The sequence below is a fragment of the Phyllopteryx taeniolatus genome, chromosome 8 (genome assembly GCF_024500385.1).
Source record: "Phyllopteryx taeniolatus isolate TA_2022b chromosome 8, UOR_Ptae_1.2, whole genome shotgun sequence".
NCBI lineage: Eukaryota > Metazoa > Chordata > Actinopteri > Syngnathiformes > Syngnathidae > Phyllopteryx > Phyllopteryx taeniolatus.
The window spans coordinates 4346795-4365724 of NC_084509.1; the positions used below are offsets into that span (position 1 = coordinate 4346795).

The window sequence follows — 18930 nt, forward strand, 5'->3', positions numbered from 1 at the left end:
ACTCAGGCTTCCTCCCACATTCCAAAAATGTGCATCAAAGCTGTTTAGACTGGAGTGTCTTTGAAAATTCAGCTGGCAGCCTGGATGAATATACGGACACTGTCACATCCTATATCAGTTTCTGTGAAGAGGTTTGTGTACCAACAAAATCATTTCGCACATTCAACAACAACAAGCCGTGGTTCACTGCTAAACTTAAGTAGCTTCGCCAAGCTAAGGAGGACGCATATCAGAGCGGGGACAGGGCCCTGTATAATCGAGCTAGAAACCAGCTGACTAAAGAAATTAACATTGCATAGAGGAGTTCTACATGTGCCCTGCAAATAACTGGCGAGCAGTCCAGGGTGTACCCCGCTGTGATAGGCTCCAGCTCGTCCATGACCCTAACGAGGACAAGCAATATCGAAGGTGTATGGACTTTGGATCATTCAATGTTTTGGATTCTAACATATCAAACTCAAAGTGGATGTGAGCATGTACTGTAATGCAAATATAAATTCACATGGAAACAATAGTAATGAGGCAACAAAAGGTTCTTGAATTAGTCATGATTAAATTGAGTTTGAATAATGTGGAGGCCTTGATTTCCCTCATACTAAATTTGAGTGAGGGGTTGTATTGTCACTGGCCCTGCTTGGACTCTCCAAAGAGAAGATTAGTAAAAGTAATTAAGTTCAGCATGCCAGAAAACTCGAAGGAGATTTTCCCATCCGGTGCTCTCTTTCTTGCTGTCAAAAGTAATTTCTCTCAACGTTGCTTAAGAGCCTAACATTTCATGGGCTCTTCTTGGATCAACCACCAGACACTCACAATTTATTTATGATACTTTGGCAATGAGATGTTTGGAATAGAGATAACACGACACCAAATTATTGTGGTGATACATCACAGTTGGAAACTGGCACACAAGGATGCCCATCTTTAAAGTGTGAGAATTTTGATGACGACATGAACTCTATAAAGAGGGATTAGTTATGATATTATTTAAACTTTAACCATTTAATGTATAAAAGCGCAAAGAATAAAGTTGTGTGACACATGCCCAAATCAAACTTCTAACTCAATATAGTATGTGCCCACACACGCGGGTCTGTCGGCACTGGTCATTTAATCTGACGGATTTACAAATATCCAGAATGTCACACGCACACATGCACGCACACACGCACACACGTGAACACGACATATGCTTTATAATGTGACCTAGTGCGCCCTGGAGGTCTAAATATCCCCTCAATGTCACTTCCCTTACTAACATGAGGCTCCCTTTTCCAATAATATCATGGCTGTGTGAGCAAGCCATGTCAGCAACTTGATTGAATTGGTGTCCACGTTAATTTGGCATGTGTGATTAAAGTTAAGCTGCATGCAATAATTTGAGCATCTATTAGCATTTAGGTTAAAAGCGGATGTACAATCTTTGTGCTTCTGTTTAATTAATTCATGTCCCTTTTTGGCCAATACTAATGCGGTGGCACAAAAAGGCTGAATGCCGATTGCTACCCGTTTAACTAAAATCTCCTAACAAATGATCCTCATAATATAAGAGATCTACAGTGGAATCTCTTAAGTGGAATCTCTGTGACTGGTCAACTTCTGATTTGTTCATATTTCATAAGCTGTATAGGAAATGGATGGAAGGAATAAATGTCAAAACTGTCACCATCTATGTACAAAGTACAATGCAAGCTTTTTTAGGATAGGTGGGAGCGAGATGAGCTGCAGTAAACTCATATAAGCACGGGAAGAACATGCCAACTCCATGCAGGAGGGCCTAAACCAATATTTGAACCTGGGACCTCTCGACTGTGATTCAGACGTATAAACCACCGCCATGCTGCTCTATCACCATCATAAAACCTTTATTAACTGTTTTAAGTAACATTTTGTAAGTGGTGTGTGAAAATAACTGTAGTTTAAGGAAACACTCTCGGAACTTGAATGATGAATCAGACAGGATGATACAGTAAAAGTTGCAATACTAACTGGACATTCTGATCTTTCACGTTCTTCTTTTTCTCTAAAGACCCCTTGTTGAATTTGTCTCTATTTCAGAAAAAGGGGCGCAAATGTGGTAACAATGCAATTTTTTTTTTTTTTTTAGCTATGATGCATTCATGAATAGAAGTTCCATTCAAGCAAAAAAAGGAAACTGTCCATTGCAATACTTCATATGTCTAAATACGTCTTTTACATGGATCACTGTCATGGACACCTCCAAGCAATAATAAGCCATAACTTGATTTGTCAATAATAGTTGCCTTATTCTGCCCAAGGAATGAACACAGGTTTGCGTTACTCTCAGATGCACCATATCAAGAATATTATGCATACATTAAAAGAACAAGTCTGTCTAACATCCACTCTGTGGTTTTGTAAAAGGTTATGTGAATTAACACAATAACAAACAAGCCTGTGTGGCATCCAGCTGCTTTGCTATATGGTGTGTACATTGTCATCAAGGCATTGAACACAATCTTTCCAACACACACACACATGCACACAGACACTCTTGAACCCACATATGCCAAGATCCCTGGGCGAAGCGCTAACAGCGCATGGCCATATGAGCTCTTAAAGCCAGGTCGACCCAAAAGGGATACGGCTTGCCAACACACCCTGCCCCCTCCACGATGGAGGGCTTTACAGGCTCATATTCTCATTTCTTCTCCACCAACACAACAATGGACTATGTTAAGGTCATGTTATTTTTGCCCTCATTGATAGCTGGCCAAATATGTCTGAAGAATATGCATAGCAACAATTGATAGGCCTTATAATGAAGCTTGTTGAAACATAGATTGTTTGCTTCATGGGTAGGATTCGGTTTAAGATGCCTTACCCAACTATGTCTCGCTTTGTGTCATTATCACCTGTGTCCTATCAGTTCTCCTGTCCTTCCCCTTCTGCATCGACCAGTAAGTGTTGCTATATTTTATACAGCAGGAAATAAACTGCAATTCTGTACCTCGATCAAGTATTCATGTTCTTATAGTGTACAGAACGATTAATTCCAGGAATCTATACACTTTAAATACAGTTCATTTTAACTAAACAAATTGGAATATGGACACAAAATTTGTTAAAGGCTATCAGTTCAAAATACACCGTCCAACTGCAACATGTAATGATATCAAAAAAAAAAAGAGCTGTATTGAATATTCTGCCCTTACGGTGGTAATAATATTGTTGATATTCACACTGTGAAAGAGTTATTAATTTAACCATGTGCTCATTATTGGGGTTGCATTTTGCAGTTGATAACGGTACTGCATCTAGTACTTTGGTTACCTTAGTTACATGAGTCAAACCTTTGCAAAGGTATTATATTTGTAATGGATGTCATTATTTTGTGCGAGTGGTCATGTTGTAGCTGGTCGTTGTATATTACAGTTAATGTCATTATTCAATCTACTGTATTTTATCCATTTTTTTGGTATTGGCAGAATTGACTGATGAAATTCATTGCACATAACTTGGAGGTAAAATTTTAGGAACGTTTAGAGAACCTAAACTACACTATCTTGCTCGGTTGCAAAACGTAGATGTCCGTGAATAAACTGAAAAACATCATTTCTGCTACTGCGTATGTCCGGATGTTCCATTTCGGTGCCTCAATGTGAAATCGAGTCAAATATCGAGGACAAGGTTTATGGTTAAAAAATAAATAAATAAATAAATCTTCCAAATAATGAAGTCACAGGCACATAACATTTTCCATAACAAAATCATTTGTACAACATTGACTGATTCACAGACTGATCCATCTGGGTTTTACACGAGGACTAATCAATAGTCCTGTGGTGCTGCGGTCATTGCATAATCAAGCAGGCCATTTAAAAATAGGCACATGGGACAATAGATTGTTTTAGTAGATGACTGTCATTGTCCATCCATCCTTGAATTATCTGTAGCGCTTATCCACATTAGGGTTGCGGCTGACCTGAAGCCTGTACCAGCTGATTTCAGGCGACAGGAACGGTACACCCTGGACTGGTCGTCAGCCAATCACAGGTTACATAGAGACAAACAACTCTCTACACTCACATTCGCACCAAAGGACATTTTACAATCTTCAATGAAGCTCACGTGCATGTTTTTGAAATGTGAAAGGAAGCCGGAGTACCTGGAGAAAGTCCACAAAAGTACGGTCGGAAAAAGCAACCAGTTGACAGGAAGGCCAGAGCCCGGATTGGAACCCCAAACCTCAGAACTGTGAGGTGGATATGCATACCACTCCATCATCCACCGTGCCGACTGTTAATGTTTTCTTCTAAATCTTTTTTCCCCGCATTACAGAGTCCCTTGTCAATAAACAACTGAATAATAGCAAGTAGTGCAACCACCGAGAGGGAAGCATCAACACAAACAAATAAGGAGTGAATACATTGTATTCCTGTGCAGCAACAGCAGGAGGACACAACAACCATCTGTTGAAACTGGGATGTACAAGGAGTTTTTGAAATAGCAACTGTACATTATAGGAGACTACACACACACACGGAGGGTTACCTGTACACCATGCCTGTCTGGCTTTGGATGGAGTCGTGCAGCGACAGTGTGTGGAAGTTAAGAAACTCTTCCAGTTGTTTGAGCTCTCTCGCACTTTGCGTTTTTTTGGCGCTCCACAGCATCAGAGGCACGCAGGCTCGGGAGCCCGATCCTGCACACGTCTGACCCACAAGCCTCCCCTGACCCAGGCCTTGAGGCTGGACCACGCTCTGCCTTCTGGACGCCCTCTGCTTGGGGTTGGGGATATCCGGGCATGTTGCTTTGTACAGATACATCTTCTGACTTGATCCAGTCTTTCAGCCAAGTTTTGTGTGAGCGCGTCCCACTAACACTCACGCTCAGGATAATCCAGGTGGGCCCGCCGCCCACACACCGGTGGGCATGTGAGTAAAGCTCAAAGCAAAGTGAGTGATTAGTCTCTGGATGAATTCCCACATAGATGTATCCTCTTGTTTGGGGGAAAAAAATAATAATAATAATTTTTAAAAAAATAAAAAATCAAAGGAAGAACTGCAGAAAATTCCATTTTATGTAGAAAAAGTCCATCATGAATCTTGCTAATAATCACATGTGCTCCTGCAAGAGCGCTGTCACATATGTTGTGTGTGCACATGCAGATGAAGAGAGCAACACGTACATGCACTCTATCTCTCGGCGTTGTCTTTCACGCCCAACACACACACACACACACTTACACACACATACTGTCACTTTGCCTCCTGCACGGCCAGTCTGCATGAGAAGCACACTTTGGTTTTGCTCCCTATTAAACGGTCTGGGAATCTGGGACATTTTTTTTCCCCACCCTCCCACTCTCTCTCTTTCTCACTCTCGCCCTCTCTCTGTTTTGTTTGTTTCTATCTCTCTCCATCCTTTTACCCCTTCTCTCCCCCACTTCCTCTTATCCTCTCTCCCACCCTCGCTTCCTCCATCATCCCCCTTTTGTGTCCCAGTATTCCCTCACCGTCACTTATGCCCGATCGCCTCCCTTCACTCTCCTCCAGCATTTCTTCCACCACTTTTAAGCTTTTCGCCACCTGGAATTCAGCACCTTGAAGGCGTTGTTGTTATTTTCACTTGTGTACCCTCAACCCACATTATTTCTCTTATCTACACCTCTGTTTTCTTCCTTTTCTTTTAACAAATACCTCCCTTTCTCCTCTTTTTCATTTCTCTCTAAACAAAGTGCACTATGAATACACACTTGTACACACTTGTACACACACACACAAGCACACTCACAGCCAACAACATGTTCTGCACATTTGCATGCTGTCTGCAGGCAATGTTTTTGTAATGAAGTGAACCACAAAATATTATGAGGGAAGCCTCTGCTCTGCTGTCTGTTCTCTCTCTCACTGTCTCTCTGTCACACACTCACACTCACATCTATACACAGCATAGTCTCACACCTCTGACCTCCCATTGGGAATAGACAATGACATCATGTCTGGTTCCCCCAGAGAATTATGGGACTTGAGACAAGTGTCATCCTTGCATATCGCTGGCATTGGGCGGAAACCTCGGGTCTCCAAAACCATCACTTTTCGGGAAACCAAAAGAACGGCATGTTTGTTGGGCCATTAACATTGCATCGTCAAAGAACGAAAGCCATTTCTATACTTTATATCAGCCAATAATTTGAAAAAATAACTAAGCCATGTGCGGAGACTGACCAATAGCATCGATTTGTGAAAAAATCTGAATGTGACCAAATTTAGACATAGGAGGTTTCGGCCCAATGCCAGCGATATGAGGTTTTGATTTCAAACATGCATTTCAATCTTTCAAAACACACCAACACATCAAAGGTGGAATCCTAAATTTAAATTAATCTATATTTCAAAATCAGACTTCACACTCTATTTGCAAAGGACTATATTAAACTGTTTAAATTATTTCGAAATTTACGGAGATTCTTATCATCATCATATCATGTTGTTTAATGCAGTTATTAGGCATAAACTGCCTTGACGAGCTGTTGTTTCTACCTTTGGGTTTGCTTGCTTCCTGTCAGTTCTTGATTTAAAAAAAATATATATATCATGGGACAACACAGAAGAATTCTCCCTTTGCTTCAATGTAAAGTTGTCAGTACACTGTTTGTATAACAGTGTAAATTTACTGCCCTCTCAAAATAACTCAATGCACAGTCATTAATGTCTAAACCTCTGGCAACAAAAATTAGTACACCCCTAAGTGAAAATGTCTCAATATTTTGTGTGGCCACCCTTAATTTACAGCACTGCCTTGATTGACACTCGTGGGCATGGAGTGCACTGGAACTTCACAGGTTGCTACAGGAATCGTCTTCCACTCCTCCAAGACATCACAGAGCTGGTGGATGTTAGAGACTTTGTGCTCCTCTACCTTCTACTTTAGGATGCCCCACAGATACTCAACAGGGTTTAGGTCTGGAGACATGGTTGGCCAGTCCATTAAAGCTTCTTTAGCCAGGCAGTGGTTGTCTTGGAGGTGTGTTTGGGGTCGTTCTCATGTTGGAATAGTGCTCTGTGGTGCAGTTTGTGAAGGGAGGAGATCATGCTCTGCTTCAGTATGTCACAGTACATGCTGGCATTCAAAGTTCCATCAAGGAACTGTAACTTCCCAGTGCTGGCAGTGTTTGACTGTAGGCAAGACACACTTGTCTTTATACTCCTCACCTGGTTTCTGGCAGCAATCATACATCTATTTTCCAAGGACGACCTCTTGCGATGATACTGGGCACGGGCATTCACCGTGTTTGTTCCTGTTCTGAGTGGAACCTGTCCTGTTAAACTGCGCTATGGTCTCGTCGACCCTGCTGCCGCTCAGTTTCAGGATGTTGGCAAACATCGCATCGCCGTAGCCAGCTTTACGTGACACAACAGTTCTTTTATTTTAGATCCTCAGAGTGACCTTTGCCTTGAGGTGCCATTATGAACTTCCAGTGATCAGTATGAGAGTGTTGGAGTGATAACACCAAATTTAACACACCTGCTCCCCAGTTATATAAGAGAACCTGTAACATTAACAAGTTACATGACACTGGGGAGGGGAAATGGCCAATTTAGATATTTTTGCTTAGGGGTGTAGGCTACTCACTTTTGTTGACTAGGGTTTCGACCTTAATGGCAGTATGTTCAGTTAATTTGAGGGGGCAATATAGTTACACTGTTATACAAAATGTAAACTGAATACTTCAGATTGAAAAGGTTTAATAAAATATTTACAAATATGGGAGTGGTGTACTCACTTTTGTGATAATATAGAATCATAACTTGATCTTTTTTCCTCACACACAAGCAAAGATGGCACTTTGTGCACAATATCAACCTCTCAGTGGTTTCAAGAGACTGACAAAGGGGCAGCTCTGTCCATTGTCCAGTAGGAAGAGTGGAAAAACTGATCCTGCCTGGCAGCAGCAATGTCAGCTGAGTTTATACAACGTGACTGTGTTTACAGTTGTAATAATAGACACTAGTTACACCAGTGGTGATTTGGTATTCGGAACAAATGGGACAGAGCCGCGACAGACCAAGAAAATGGGGCTCTGCGGACAAACAAATAGCTTGTTCCCTTTTCTGTCATTGTGAAATGTATTTAACTGATATGTATTTCATGATTAATAAACAAATAGTGAATTAAAAGGCGCCTACAATCTAATAGGTTCGTTCCCCATTGAAATGAATGGAAATGTCATTAATCCGTTACAGCCTCTCAAAAAAACAACAACAAAATTCTTGTAATGTGTTTTTAATGAGAAAAATAGCACTTTAAAATATTAAACTTCATTGAAAAAAAAAAAAAAAAGTAATGACGTAATTAAATGAATTAAACCGTTTTTGTCACACTTTCCCCTGCAATGCATATTGTGCGGCTCATTCTGGTGTGTGCCACCTGGGGGCAGTATAAGAAAGACAGACGGATATACAGTATTATTCTTTGAGATGTCTCAACGTCTCACATCAGTGCAATTCTATTATTAGTCGTTCTTTGCAGATGATAAAGATTAGATGCCTTTGAGTACATTGTCTGCATGTGTAACCTGCTGCACCGTTTTTGTTCAGATATCCGTTGCTTAAAAAGGTAACAACAAAGCCACACACGGTAGATGCTAATTGTTCTCCCGTGTGTTTCCCACTGGATGCTAGATGAAGGCTATGTGGTTGTTTCGAATACACGATGTGCAGTTCTCTTTGTTTTATGTTTAGTTTGACAGTAACCTTCAGCTGACAGTGGCAATAAACAGTTTGAAACCTTTTTTTTTTTTTTAAGAACATTTACTAATTGCGTCAGACAAACTGCTTCTTGCTGTGAAGTGACTCGAGTCACCCGCCACCATACAGCGCCGGTATCTTAACATTAGGCTCGCGAGTCATAGCGATCGGCCGATCGATGGCTCGTATCTAAAAAAAACTTGAGATACGATAAAAAATCAGGTCACTCATATCTTAAGGCACCACTGTATTTAGTGGTCTTGGAAGGTATTCTTCTTATTGTGAGTGATGAACTTTGCATGACTGTGTTTCGGCTGACTCTCCCGGTTCTTGCACTGATGGGTGATCCAGCATCAAACCTTGACAAAAAATGATTATACAATTTTAATGCTCCCCTCTGATTGGCTGGCGACCAATCCAGGATATGCCTTGCCTCTCGCCCGCAGTTAGCTGGGCTACGCTCCAGCTCACCCGCAACCATAATGAGGAGAAGCGGTATATAGAAGTGATGGATGAATGTTTTAATTCGCAGGTGGAATGCACTTTTTTACTTTGTTTTAATATTTTGGATGAAATGATTTTGCCCTGTGAATTCAGTTATCTGTGTAGTTTTAGAATTAATTTGTCATCCAATTTCCAGGTCATGTTTTACATATCGGAAACATAAACTCTGTGTACAGTTAAGCCTAAAATCAATCTTACCCCCAGTTAAAATGAAATTGTAGTTGTAATTTTGGCTAGAAATGACATGAAATTGTAATTCATATCCCTGACAATTTTGAGGAAATGCAATCTTTTTCATCATTTTTAACGATTCTGATAACTTCGATCATAACGGGTACGTTCTCGTTAATGACGTAGAACTTTGGATATGCACATAATAAGACGAGTAAAAATCATTATGGACATTGAAATGCTTTAAAACAAATGTCCCTAAAACAATGTCTTACAGTCTGGTGACACTTTCCTAAGATATATCAAGCTAAAAGCTACACATTAACCAAATATATTCAGCAGTGTATGAACATAGAACTTTAATTGTCAAATAATAGACGAATTAAACTGAATTCTAATTGTATCCTCAGCTTCTCACATCAGCTTCATGTTCCATGAGACCAATTAATCTTTTATTCTGTGCCCTCACCACCTCCACACACACTAACTCCTACTACAATAGTGTGCAACAGTATAACTACCACATTACATATTTTTGATAATTAACAACTGAGCCGATTAGAAATAGGAGAGGGAAAATGCTGTCTTCACATTATGTTTAGCTGTTACTCAAGCTACTGTATGGTGGATGCTGTGTACTCTGTTTGTCATCTTATGTAGAGCGCGTGAAACCATCTTAGTATTTAGTTAACTTAAATGAGAACACTCTTTTTATTGCATCCGGCTCTATAGCAGAAATAATTAAGCCAGTGATCAGTTTCCAACCCTCAGGGACTGTCCTGCTCCTATTTAACACCAATGTGGTGGCCTACATTTCCAACTAAAGCCCATGGTTATTATCACTGAAGATCCAAACCCACTTAATGTTGAAGAGCACATTATGGACCATATTTTTAACATTTACACAAAAAAACTATTGAAACAAAAGTGATCTTTGTGTAGTTCAAATTTCATTCATCCTAAGGCAACACTTTTTTTTTTTTACCTTTTCTACTACTTTTTTTCAACTTACAACTAATTCAATTAATGGAAAGGTTTTTGATAAAGAAGTAAAAACACAATTAGTTTGAGGGACAACTAGATAATGCTAATATCTATAAACAATATCAAATCAGATTAAATGCATGTAAACAAAACAATCTGAAATAATTTTACTCAGAAATGAAATAGCTGACTAAAGTGTAAGAACGGTTTGTTCCTGTGTATAAACGAATTGACAATTTTGATAGAAAGAAAAAAAAGAACAAAAGCTATTTTTAGCTCACTTCAAGATCCCTGGGAAATCTGTGGGTATACTCTGCCCAAGTTTTTAAACAGAACTGCTAAAGGGCTAAAAGCGTTTGTGTGCATGCATTCGTGCGCGTGCATTTGTGTACTTTTTTTTGTTTTGTTTTTTTCTGGTGGGTATAACATCCTGAAATCCATGGGGACCAAAATTTGGACAAAACTTGCAATCAAGAGAAAAGTGAATCACCTGGAGGTCAATGTTCACGTTGGTGTGTGTGTGTGTGTGTATATATATATATATATATATATATATATATATATATATATATATATATATATATCACACAGCAATAGAAAAAAAAAATTCTTTACCACATCTTGAAGGACATGTTGCTGCAGCATTATGAAGATCAGTTCTCTTCCAGCAAACCCCCACTTGGATCGACGTGAATATATTTTCTTAGTTTAATGGCATGAAAATGATCACGTCGCACTTTGCAACCTCCAGCAATCCAAATTATATGAAGCACCTGTTTGTATCTTGGCAGTGAATGCAGAGCTGGGCACACACTTGCGCCAAATCAGTTTCTCAGAGTTAGAGCTAACATCTTTGCTGAATTGATGTCAAGCTGATATGAAAAACAGCTGTTACCATACTTTCGCTGACAGTAATGTTAATATATATATATATATATGCTATCCAACTGTAATGTTATGAACAGCACAAAGAAAAATATTTTCTTTTTTTGGTACTGTATAGCAAACAAAATGGTTGGGTCAAGACTGGGTTTTTGTGGTTTTGGTGAGGAGGCAAAAGGTGGCGGGCCCAAGTGCAACTAAGCAGGTAGGGAAGGCAGGAGTGTGGGAGTTTCAAAAAAGGTATTTAATTTTAAAAAAAGGGGCAAACAAGGACCAGAAAGCAAACACTAACAAAGTTATCAAAAATCTACACACATGTAAACAAAACACTCACCACTAAGAAACATGACAAGACTAAGAAAACATAACATCTGATGGCAGATGACAATGTACCAACATAGACTGAGAGCTAAATACACTAAATAGAGACAACAAGGAGCACCTGGACAAGACACGAGTGGTTGGAAGGAGCCGATTGGTAGACCCAAGGGACATGGCTGATGAGAACAGGTGCACATGAAAACCCAACGAGCAAGACAAGCCATTTAAAAGGCGAAAAAAATCCCATTAAAACAAAAACTGAATCTAATCAAATCAAAGTCAACAAAAACATGGATCAATTCATGACATAAGCCAAAGTCAAGCTGTGATAGGATTTAACTCTCAGCAGCCCAATATATAAATATGACATTTTAAGATCAACCATATTTAGAGACTAAGGGGTGGGACTAGAAAGGTTTTTACTTCCTTGACTATCACAGCTATGCAGATGACACACAGTTACATCTAGCAGTGTCTTCAGATGACTACAGTTCAATTGAGGTGTTGTGTCACTGTCTAAAACAGATAAATATCTGGATGAGTCAAACCTTTCTTCAATTAAACCACAACAAAACTGAGATAATTGTTTTTGGCAATCAAGAAAAGAGAATTGGTGTTAGAAAATACCTGGAGTCACTCTCTTTAAAAACCAAAGACCAAGTCTGAAACCTTGGTGTTCTGATAGATTCCGACCTGACTTTCAACAGTCATATCAAATCAATTACTAAAACCGCCTTGTATCATCTGAAAAACATATCCAGAGTGAAGGCTTGCATGTACCAAGTAAGACCAGGAGAAGCTCATCCATGCTTTTATCTCAAGTAGACTTGACTATTGTAATGGTCTTCTGACTGGACTCCCTAAAAAGAGCATTAAACAGCTGAAGCTCATTCAGAATGCTGCAGCTCAGGTTCTGACCAGAACAAAGACATCAGAGCATATTACTCCATTTCTAAAGTCTTTACACTGGCTTCCAGTCAGCTTTAGAATAGATTTTAAAGTTCTGCTACTGGTCTATAAATCACTAAACAGTTTAAGTCCTGAACAGATGAATGAAATGCTAATGGAATATAAACCCAGTAGGGCTCTGAGATCGACATAATCAGGTCGAATAGTGGAGCACAGAGTCCAAAGCAAACATGGTGAAGCAGCATATCGGTATTATGCTGCACACAAATGGAATAAGTTGCCAACAGAAGTGACATCAGCCCCAAGTGTGCATGTTTTTAAGTCCAGGTTAAAAACTCTTCTTTGCTTTTTAGAGCATTTCCACTTTTAAATGACATTTCTTGCACTGTATGCTGTTTTAATTGTATTTTTATTTTAGTTTTTTTTTCTTCTTTTATTTTAAAAGTAGCCGGCACGGTGAGCAACTGGTTAGCACATCTGCCTCACAGTTCAGAGGACCAGGGTTCAAATCCCAGCCCCGCCTGTGTGGAGTTTGCATGTTCTCCCCGTGCATGGGTGGGTTTTCTCCTCCCACATCCCAAAAGCATGCGTGCTAGGTTGATTGAAGACTTTAAATTTCCCGTAGGTGTGGTTGTGAGTGCGAATGGTTGTTTGTTTGTATGTGCCCTGCGATTGGCTGGCGACCGGTTCAGGTTGTACCCCGCCTCCCGCCCGAAGATAGCTGGGATAGGCTCCAGCAGCCCGCGACCCTGGTGAGGATAAGCGGTTAAGAAAATGGATGGATGGATGTTTATAAGCTGTTGTTTTCTTTGTTTTGAAATGCTTTTAATTATGTAAAGCATATTGAGTTACCTTGTGTATGAAATGCGCTATATAAATAAATTTGCTTTGCATTGCTTCCTCCCACTCCTGTAATGTATGTATGTAATGTAATGCAACTAATGTAAACTGTGCCTAAAGATGTTGTTTATTATTGACAGCCCTTTCTTTTATAGATGTTCAAATAACCTCACCATTCAATCCCTTAAACCCTGCACAGGATAAGCGATATAGAACATGGATAGATGGATGGAAACAGCGCCATCTGATGGGGAACTTCCCCTTACTTGTGCATGCATAAATCATTTCTTCATGCAATAAATAGATCTGCTAATATTACAACATCCTGTCAGCACCCTGTTCCTGGGTTCTTATTCCTTTGGATCCCTTTGTCTTTCCAAATGAGTTAGTGAACAAAGCCAAAAACAGCAGAGGGAAAACGATTGGAGAAGGGGCTGCATGCACACAAATGAATGTGGGGCTTTAAACTTGGACGATTGCAATGGGACACAGAGAGATTAAGTGTTTTGAAACAAAAAATAGAGTCTGGGAAGAAGTTATTATGCCCACAGTATCTATGAGTGAGAAAGGAGACGATGACTACTATTCCAAATTTCCCAAGTCGAGTATGTGATCGCCGTCTTCGAAGCGTGGTCACCCCGGGTGCCCCTCTGTGTGCCAATCCCACGCTCCTGCCACCTCCATATGTTTTGTCGCCATGGTGTTGGGAAACATCAACACGGTCAAATGCAGCAGGACAGATGCCTCTTATTAGCATTAGAGCGAGATCAGGTGACACAACTCTTAAGTCGGGTCGGACTTGGGCGACACACAACACTGACAAATGAAATGATGGGCCAGGAGAGGAAACACTTTTCATCGCTGACAGCCTTGCTCAAAAATACTTTGATAATTTATCAGCTAAAGTAGGGTACACACATAGCGACAAATGGGCCAAATGTTAGCATTTTCAAATTAGTCAGTAAGGGACTGATTATTGGATGTCTCTAAAAGATTATTGTGAGCAATTATCCTGGTCTGTTCGGAAGGATTTTTCCTTCCTGAGCCGCTTGGAAAATCTTTATTGTTAAACCCGTTCTTTATTTACGATTGTAAATCCCGATGTGTGTGGTCAACACCGAGTTTGGCGGAGCGACAGACTCCGTGACTGTGGCGTCAAATGGAATAATAATCAGTTAGTAAGCGACCTGAAGCTCACGCAGTTGCCGGACACAATAAGAGGAACAACTCACAGCGAAAGAGGCCAGCAGAAGAGTTTTAAACCACAATGATGAAGATAATCGCTCACCCAGCTTTTGCCTTTTCTATTTCTCCTGCTACTTTTTCATCTCTTTGCATTTTCCGGTTGCCCTGTGGCAGCACGCTGCCTCTCACGGGTCAGTAAGTTGTTGTAAGATAATCAAGTCTTACTGGAATGCCCGCCTCAACAGATTTGTCTTTAATTGCTTTTTAAAAGTGTCCACAGAAGAGGCAGCTTTTAGGTTAAATGGAAGTGTATGCCAAATTTGGAAGCTGTGGCCTCTGAACCAATCGGGACTTTGCAAGTGAAATTTTGTTCTGGATCCTAAAATGAAAAGAAAGCCAGTCCAAGGATGACAAAATAAGACTGATGTGGCTGAACCCACGGGTTCAAGAAAAAAAAAAAAAAAAAACATTCTGAGTTAGTTGGAGACTAATTAAGTTTTGTCGTGACAGGTGAAGAGAGAATCGTCAAGACGTGAGGAGACAAAAGAAGGAATGCTCATTTGCCGTTCTGCTTAAGATGACATGGACCTAAATTTAGAATACCAGTCTTGGTATTATGCCAGACTGCTGGTTTTGGGGAGGCGTGCTATGTTGGTCATCTCAAGTACACATTTTAAAAATCAATTCAGATGTTAAATATCGGTATGTGTCGACCTCACTGAAGACACTCACACAGTGGATGTCAAATGTTTCACCCAATAACTAACATTTGTTCTGGCCATGTGTGAGAGCCAAATGATTGCAGAAGTGCACAAGGCCTGCAGCATAGCCACAATGTGTAACATAGGGACTTACCTGTAGGGCATACCCGTCTTATGGGTGACCGTTTCCTCTTTGCCCATTCCAAACATTTTCAGATACCAGTTGCTCTCCATCTCTCTGTACAGCGCCGCTCTGATTTGATGCACCGCCCCCTGTCTTCCGGAGCCCGCGTTGCACCTGACTTCGGTGGCGTTACCGTGGCCGTGACCTTTCGTCCCACCGGCGGAGCAGACCGAGTGTTCCCGGTGTACTGGGGGAGGCTGGTGTCCCCCGACCCCACCTCCGCTGCTCCGGGCAGCTAACATGATCCCAGGCGGCGTCCACTTGGACCGCTCAAAGACAGAATTTGATTTGATTTGATACTTGACCACCCTTGCCTACTCCTTCACCATCCTCCGCCGTACCCGCACTCCCTATTTTCTGGGATTTCTTTAGCACATTCGCCTTCTTATTCTCCGCTTTGTATGTTACTGCAGCATGCACTCTGGCCTCTTATAGCCTCATCCACCCTTGAAACAGGATCTGGGTTTCCTTGTCTCGTCACCGCTCTGCGCTGGCCTAAAAGGAGGGAGACAAACATGCCAGGGTGTCGACAATACATAAACACGTAGACGCACACACGCGCCAGGGTAAGCGCTCAAGCAGACAGTCAAGTGTTCTAACAACCACAAGTTTGAATTTAACTACATGAAAGAAGACACAACATAAACAAAGCAGGGCCATAAATGATTATTGCACTTTTGTATGGATGTTTTCATACACTACATGTACGCTGGCACGCTTGACTGTTTTTTTCCAACGACAACTCTATATTTACACACCTTGGAGACTTCTTCGGCGTCTTTAAACACCATTCCTCATGTCATATGAGTCTAGGCTGGTGTGAGAAGAACATCCATGTATTACTTTTCCAAGATATATAATCTGATATCACGCAACTACATCTTGGAACATCAACATCCATTATTTAGAACTTTCAAACTATCGCTCTGTGGAAATTACCAGTATGTAATAGCGCTAACCTGGATTTTAGTATGCATGCGAAAACAGGAGTCACCCTGTGAATAAAGAAGAGGCAGCACAATGGAAAAAGTAGTAAGCATGTCAGCCTCACAGATCTGAGGTTGATTGTTCAAATCTGGATTTTGGCCTTTCTGTGCAGAGGTCGCATGGTCTCCCCATACATGCCTGGGTTTTCCTCCCACATTACAAAATCATGCAAGTAGGTTCATTGAAGAATATAAACTGTCCATAGGTGTGAATGTGGGTGTGAATGGCTCTTTGTCTACCTGTGATTGGCAGGGTAGCACCTCTTGCCCAAAGTCAACTGGGATCGGCTCCATCTCAACCGCCACCCTAATGTGGACAAGCGCTATAGAAAATGAGAGTATGCTATCATCACTGAATGTGGAAAGAGGGATTTGATAGCAACACAGGTTGACTGAGTCACTGAAGTTATTTAGTGTACTTAATGCTGCTTTGTTTTTGTTTTTTTTAAACATGATTTAATTCTAGATTTTCAGTTTTTGACATAAACTTTGCAGATACAGCAGTACACAATGATACAATGGAAATGTAATGGCTTGTATAAAAACACCATTAACAAGGTGAAGAAATCAAAATGAAAACAAACAAAACATTACATTTTAATAATAGTGATAAAAATGCAATAGCATAAAAATACAATATACCTATACAGTAAGAATAACAATAACGGTGGTTGTATTAATGCATCGGTATTAAGTGTGGTATCACTACAATGGCTTAGATGTTACCAAGACAATGAACTGAAAATGGTGGGTTGTGCTAGGGAGGGAGGGAGGGCATTTAAAGCAGGAGCAAAGTCCACTTGAAGGGAACCAACATGTCTCTGAAATGAGTGTTGTGCTTCAATGTTTTCTACGTTTATGAACGACAGCATACCTCATCCAAATTGAGGCACCGTCTGAAGAAAAAAAAGGTCCTGGTAATTTTAGGGGGGAAAGGGGCTGTCATTGATGATGTGAAGGGGAAAAAAAACATGATGATCTTTGACGTTCATTTATTTGAGTTCAAGTCAGAATGTCTGTAGGTCCTCATGCCATCCTGCTGTGTATGTGAAGTGGTGTCCGCAGAGGTCAAGTAAAAAGTTCAAACGCTGCAGTGTCAGGCCTGAATTATTCAGCCAGGTAATGAGACCCTGATGCTTCAGTGGATATAATGGGATGTTAACGGGCAAGTATCAGGGTTAGTGCTAACTTTGAAAAGCTGAAGATTTGTCAACTGTGCAGGTGGCCATCTGTTATCTTTCAGGAGAAATGAATCGTTCTGATGTTTGATGCTCTAAAAACATTGCTGATCATACGATCACACTAATTGGACACTTAATTAGACTGCGCAATCAAATTTGCTCCAGAAGTAGAGTGATATAAAATATTTATGCCTTCACAAAATAATAAAGTTCCGTTTTGATTGACACGGTCAGAGAGGTACTCATTTCACCCTGTTAATTACTGTGGTTGTTCTTTAGCCTGCCTCATACTGTGACAGCTATTCCCAATATTCTTATTGACTCTCGTAACTAATGTAGTGTACTGTATTAGGAACAGCTCTCGTTATGATGCAGTACATTTCTACACCACTGAAGCCCACGACCACAATCATAAACATACTGTTAAATTAATATCTCTATAACATTATCAATCAAAGCATAATTTTTATGTAAAAATGGTAGTGACACCGTGGCTGTTGATGTATATGTATGCTTGCAATAAATGCGGTCAGTTGAAATGTTCAGCAATATTTCTTAATCCACCAAAAGCACAGGTTAAAGGTAGTGGTGGATGGTGGTAGATCAGAAAAAAGTGATAAAGGATAAAGACAAGTGTTGAACTCAAAAATTAAAAAAGTTAGACACACACACACACCAACAATGCATTGATGCTGAAATTCAGCAGCTCTGCGGCTCCCCTGTTACTTGTAGCCGAGAGGGTTACTCCTCTTTTACACACACCCTCTTACAAGAAGGTGTTCATTTAAAAGCCATGTGCTATTATATAATAAAGAAGAAAGTCTTTGGGGATACATTTGCTATATTCTTATGAAAGCGCTGAGCTTTAATGCGGTACAAGAAGTTGTGCTACTAGAACACAATAGAATACAACAACTGGGGCAGGACAATAAGGCTAGTTTCATGAAGTATATCCAACTTGGGGCGTGATTAACTAAGATCCCAAATTGCAGGCGTTAAATTACATGTTCACTCAATCTAACAGATTGCACCGCACTGTGGGCAAAAGGCAAAAGGCAAAGTGGTGGAGCCATATTTAAAAAGTGGGTTTTGTGCTTTAGGTAGATTCTGTTCGATGATCCTGTTCGCAGCCGTCATTTCCGAACTCCTCTCCTCCAAGCTTCTCCAGCTCAGTGTCTCGCCTGCCATCTGCCAGTGGATTTACAGCGTCCTGACGAGCAGGACACAGCACGTGAGGCTGGGGGAGGCCACCTCATCCACACGCAGCATCAGCACCGGGGCGCCCCAAGGATGCGTCCTCTCTTTGCTTCTCTTCTCTCTCTACACGAACGACTGCACTTCAACGCACCCGGCTGTCGAACTCCTGAAGAT

The 18930-nt window shown here is 40.7% G+C and overlaps 1 protein-coding gene across 4 annotated transcripts in view; it reads right to left on the minus strand.

Moving 5' to 3' along the window:
• The window catches only part of kcnab1a (potassium voltage-gated channel subfamily A regulatory beta subunit 1a), an 86140-nt gene extending 70330 nt beyond the window's left edge, over window positions 1–15810 (minus strand). The window contains exon 1 of one of the 4 annotated variants that reach the window (XM_061782246.1): window positions 15363–15810. In XM_061782246.1, the coding sequence (XP_061638230.1) occupies window positions 15363–15634 (272 nt within the window). In that variant the 5' untranslated portion in view covers window positions 15635–15810. Of the gene's footprint in view, window positions 1–4512; window positions 5365–15362 lie in introns of those variants that run through there. The other 3 variants (XM_061782245.1, XM_061782250.1, XM_061782249.1) reach the window with 3 other exon arrangements.
• Between the last annotated feature and the right edge of the window lie 3120 nt (window positions 15811–18930).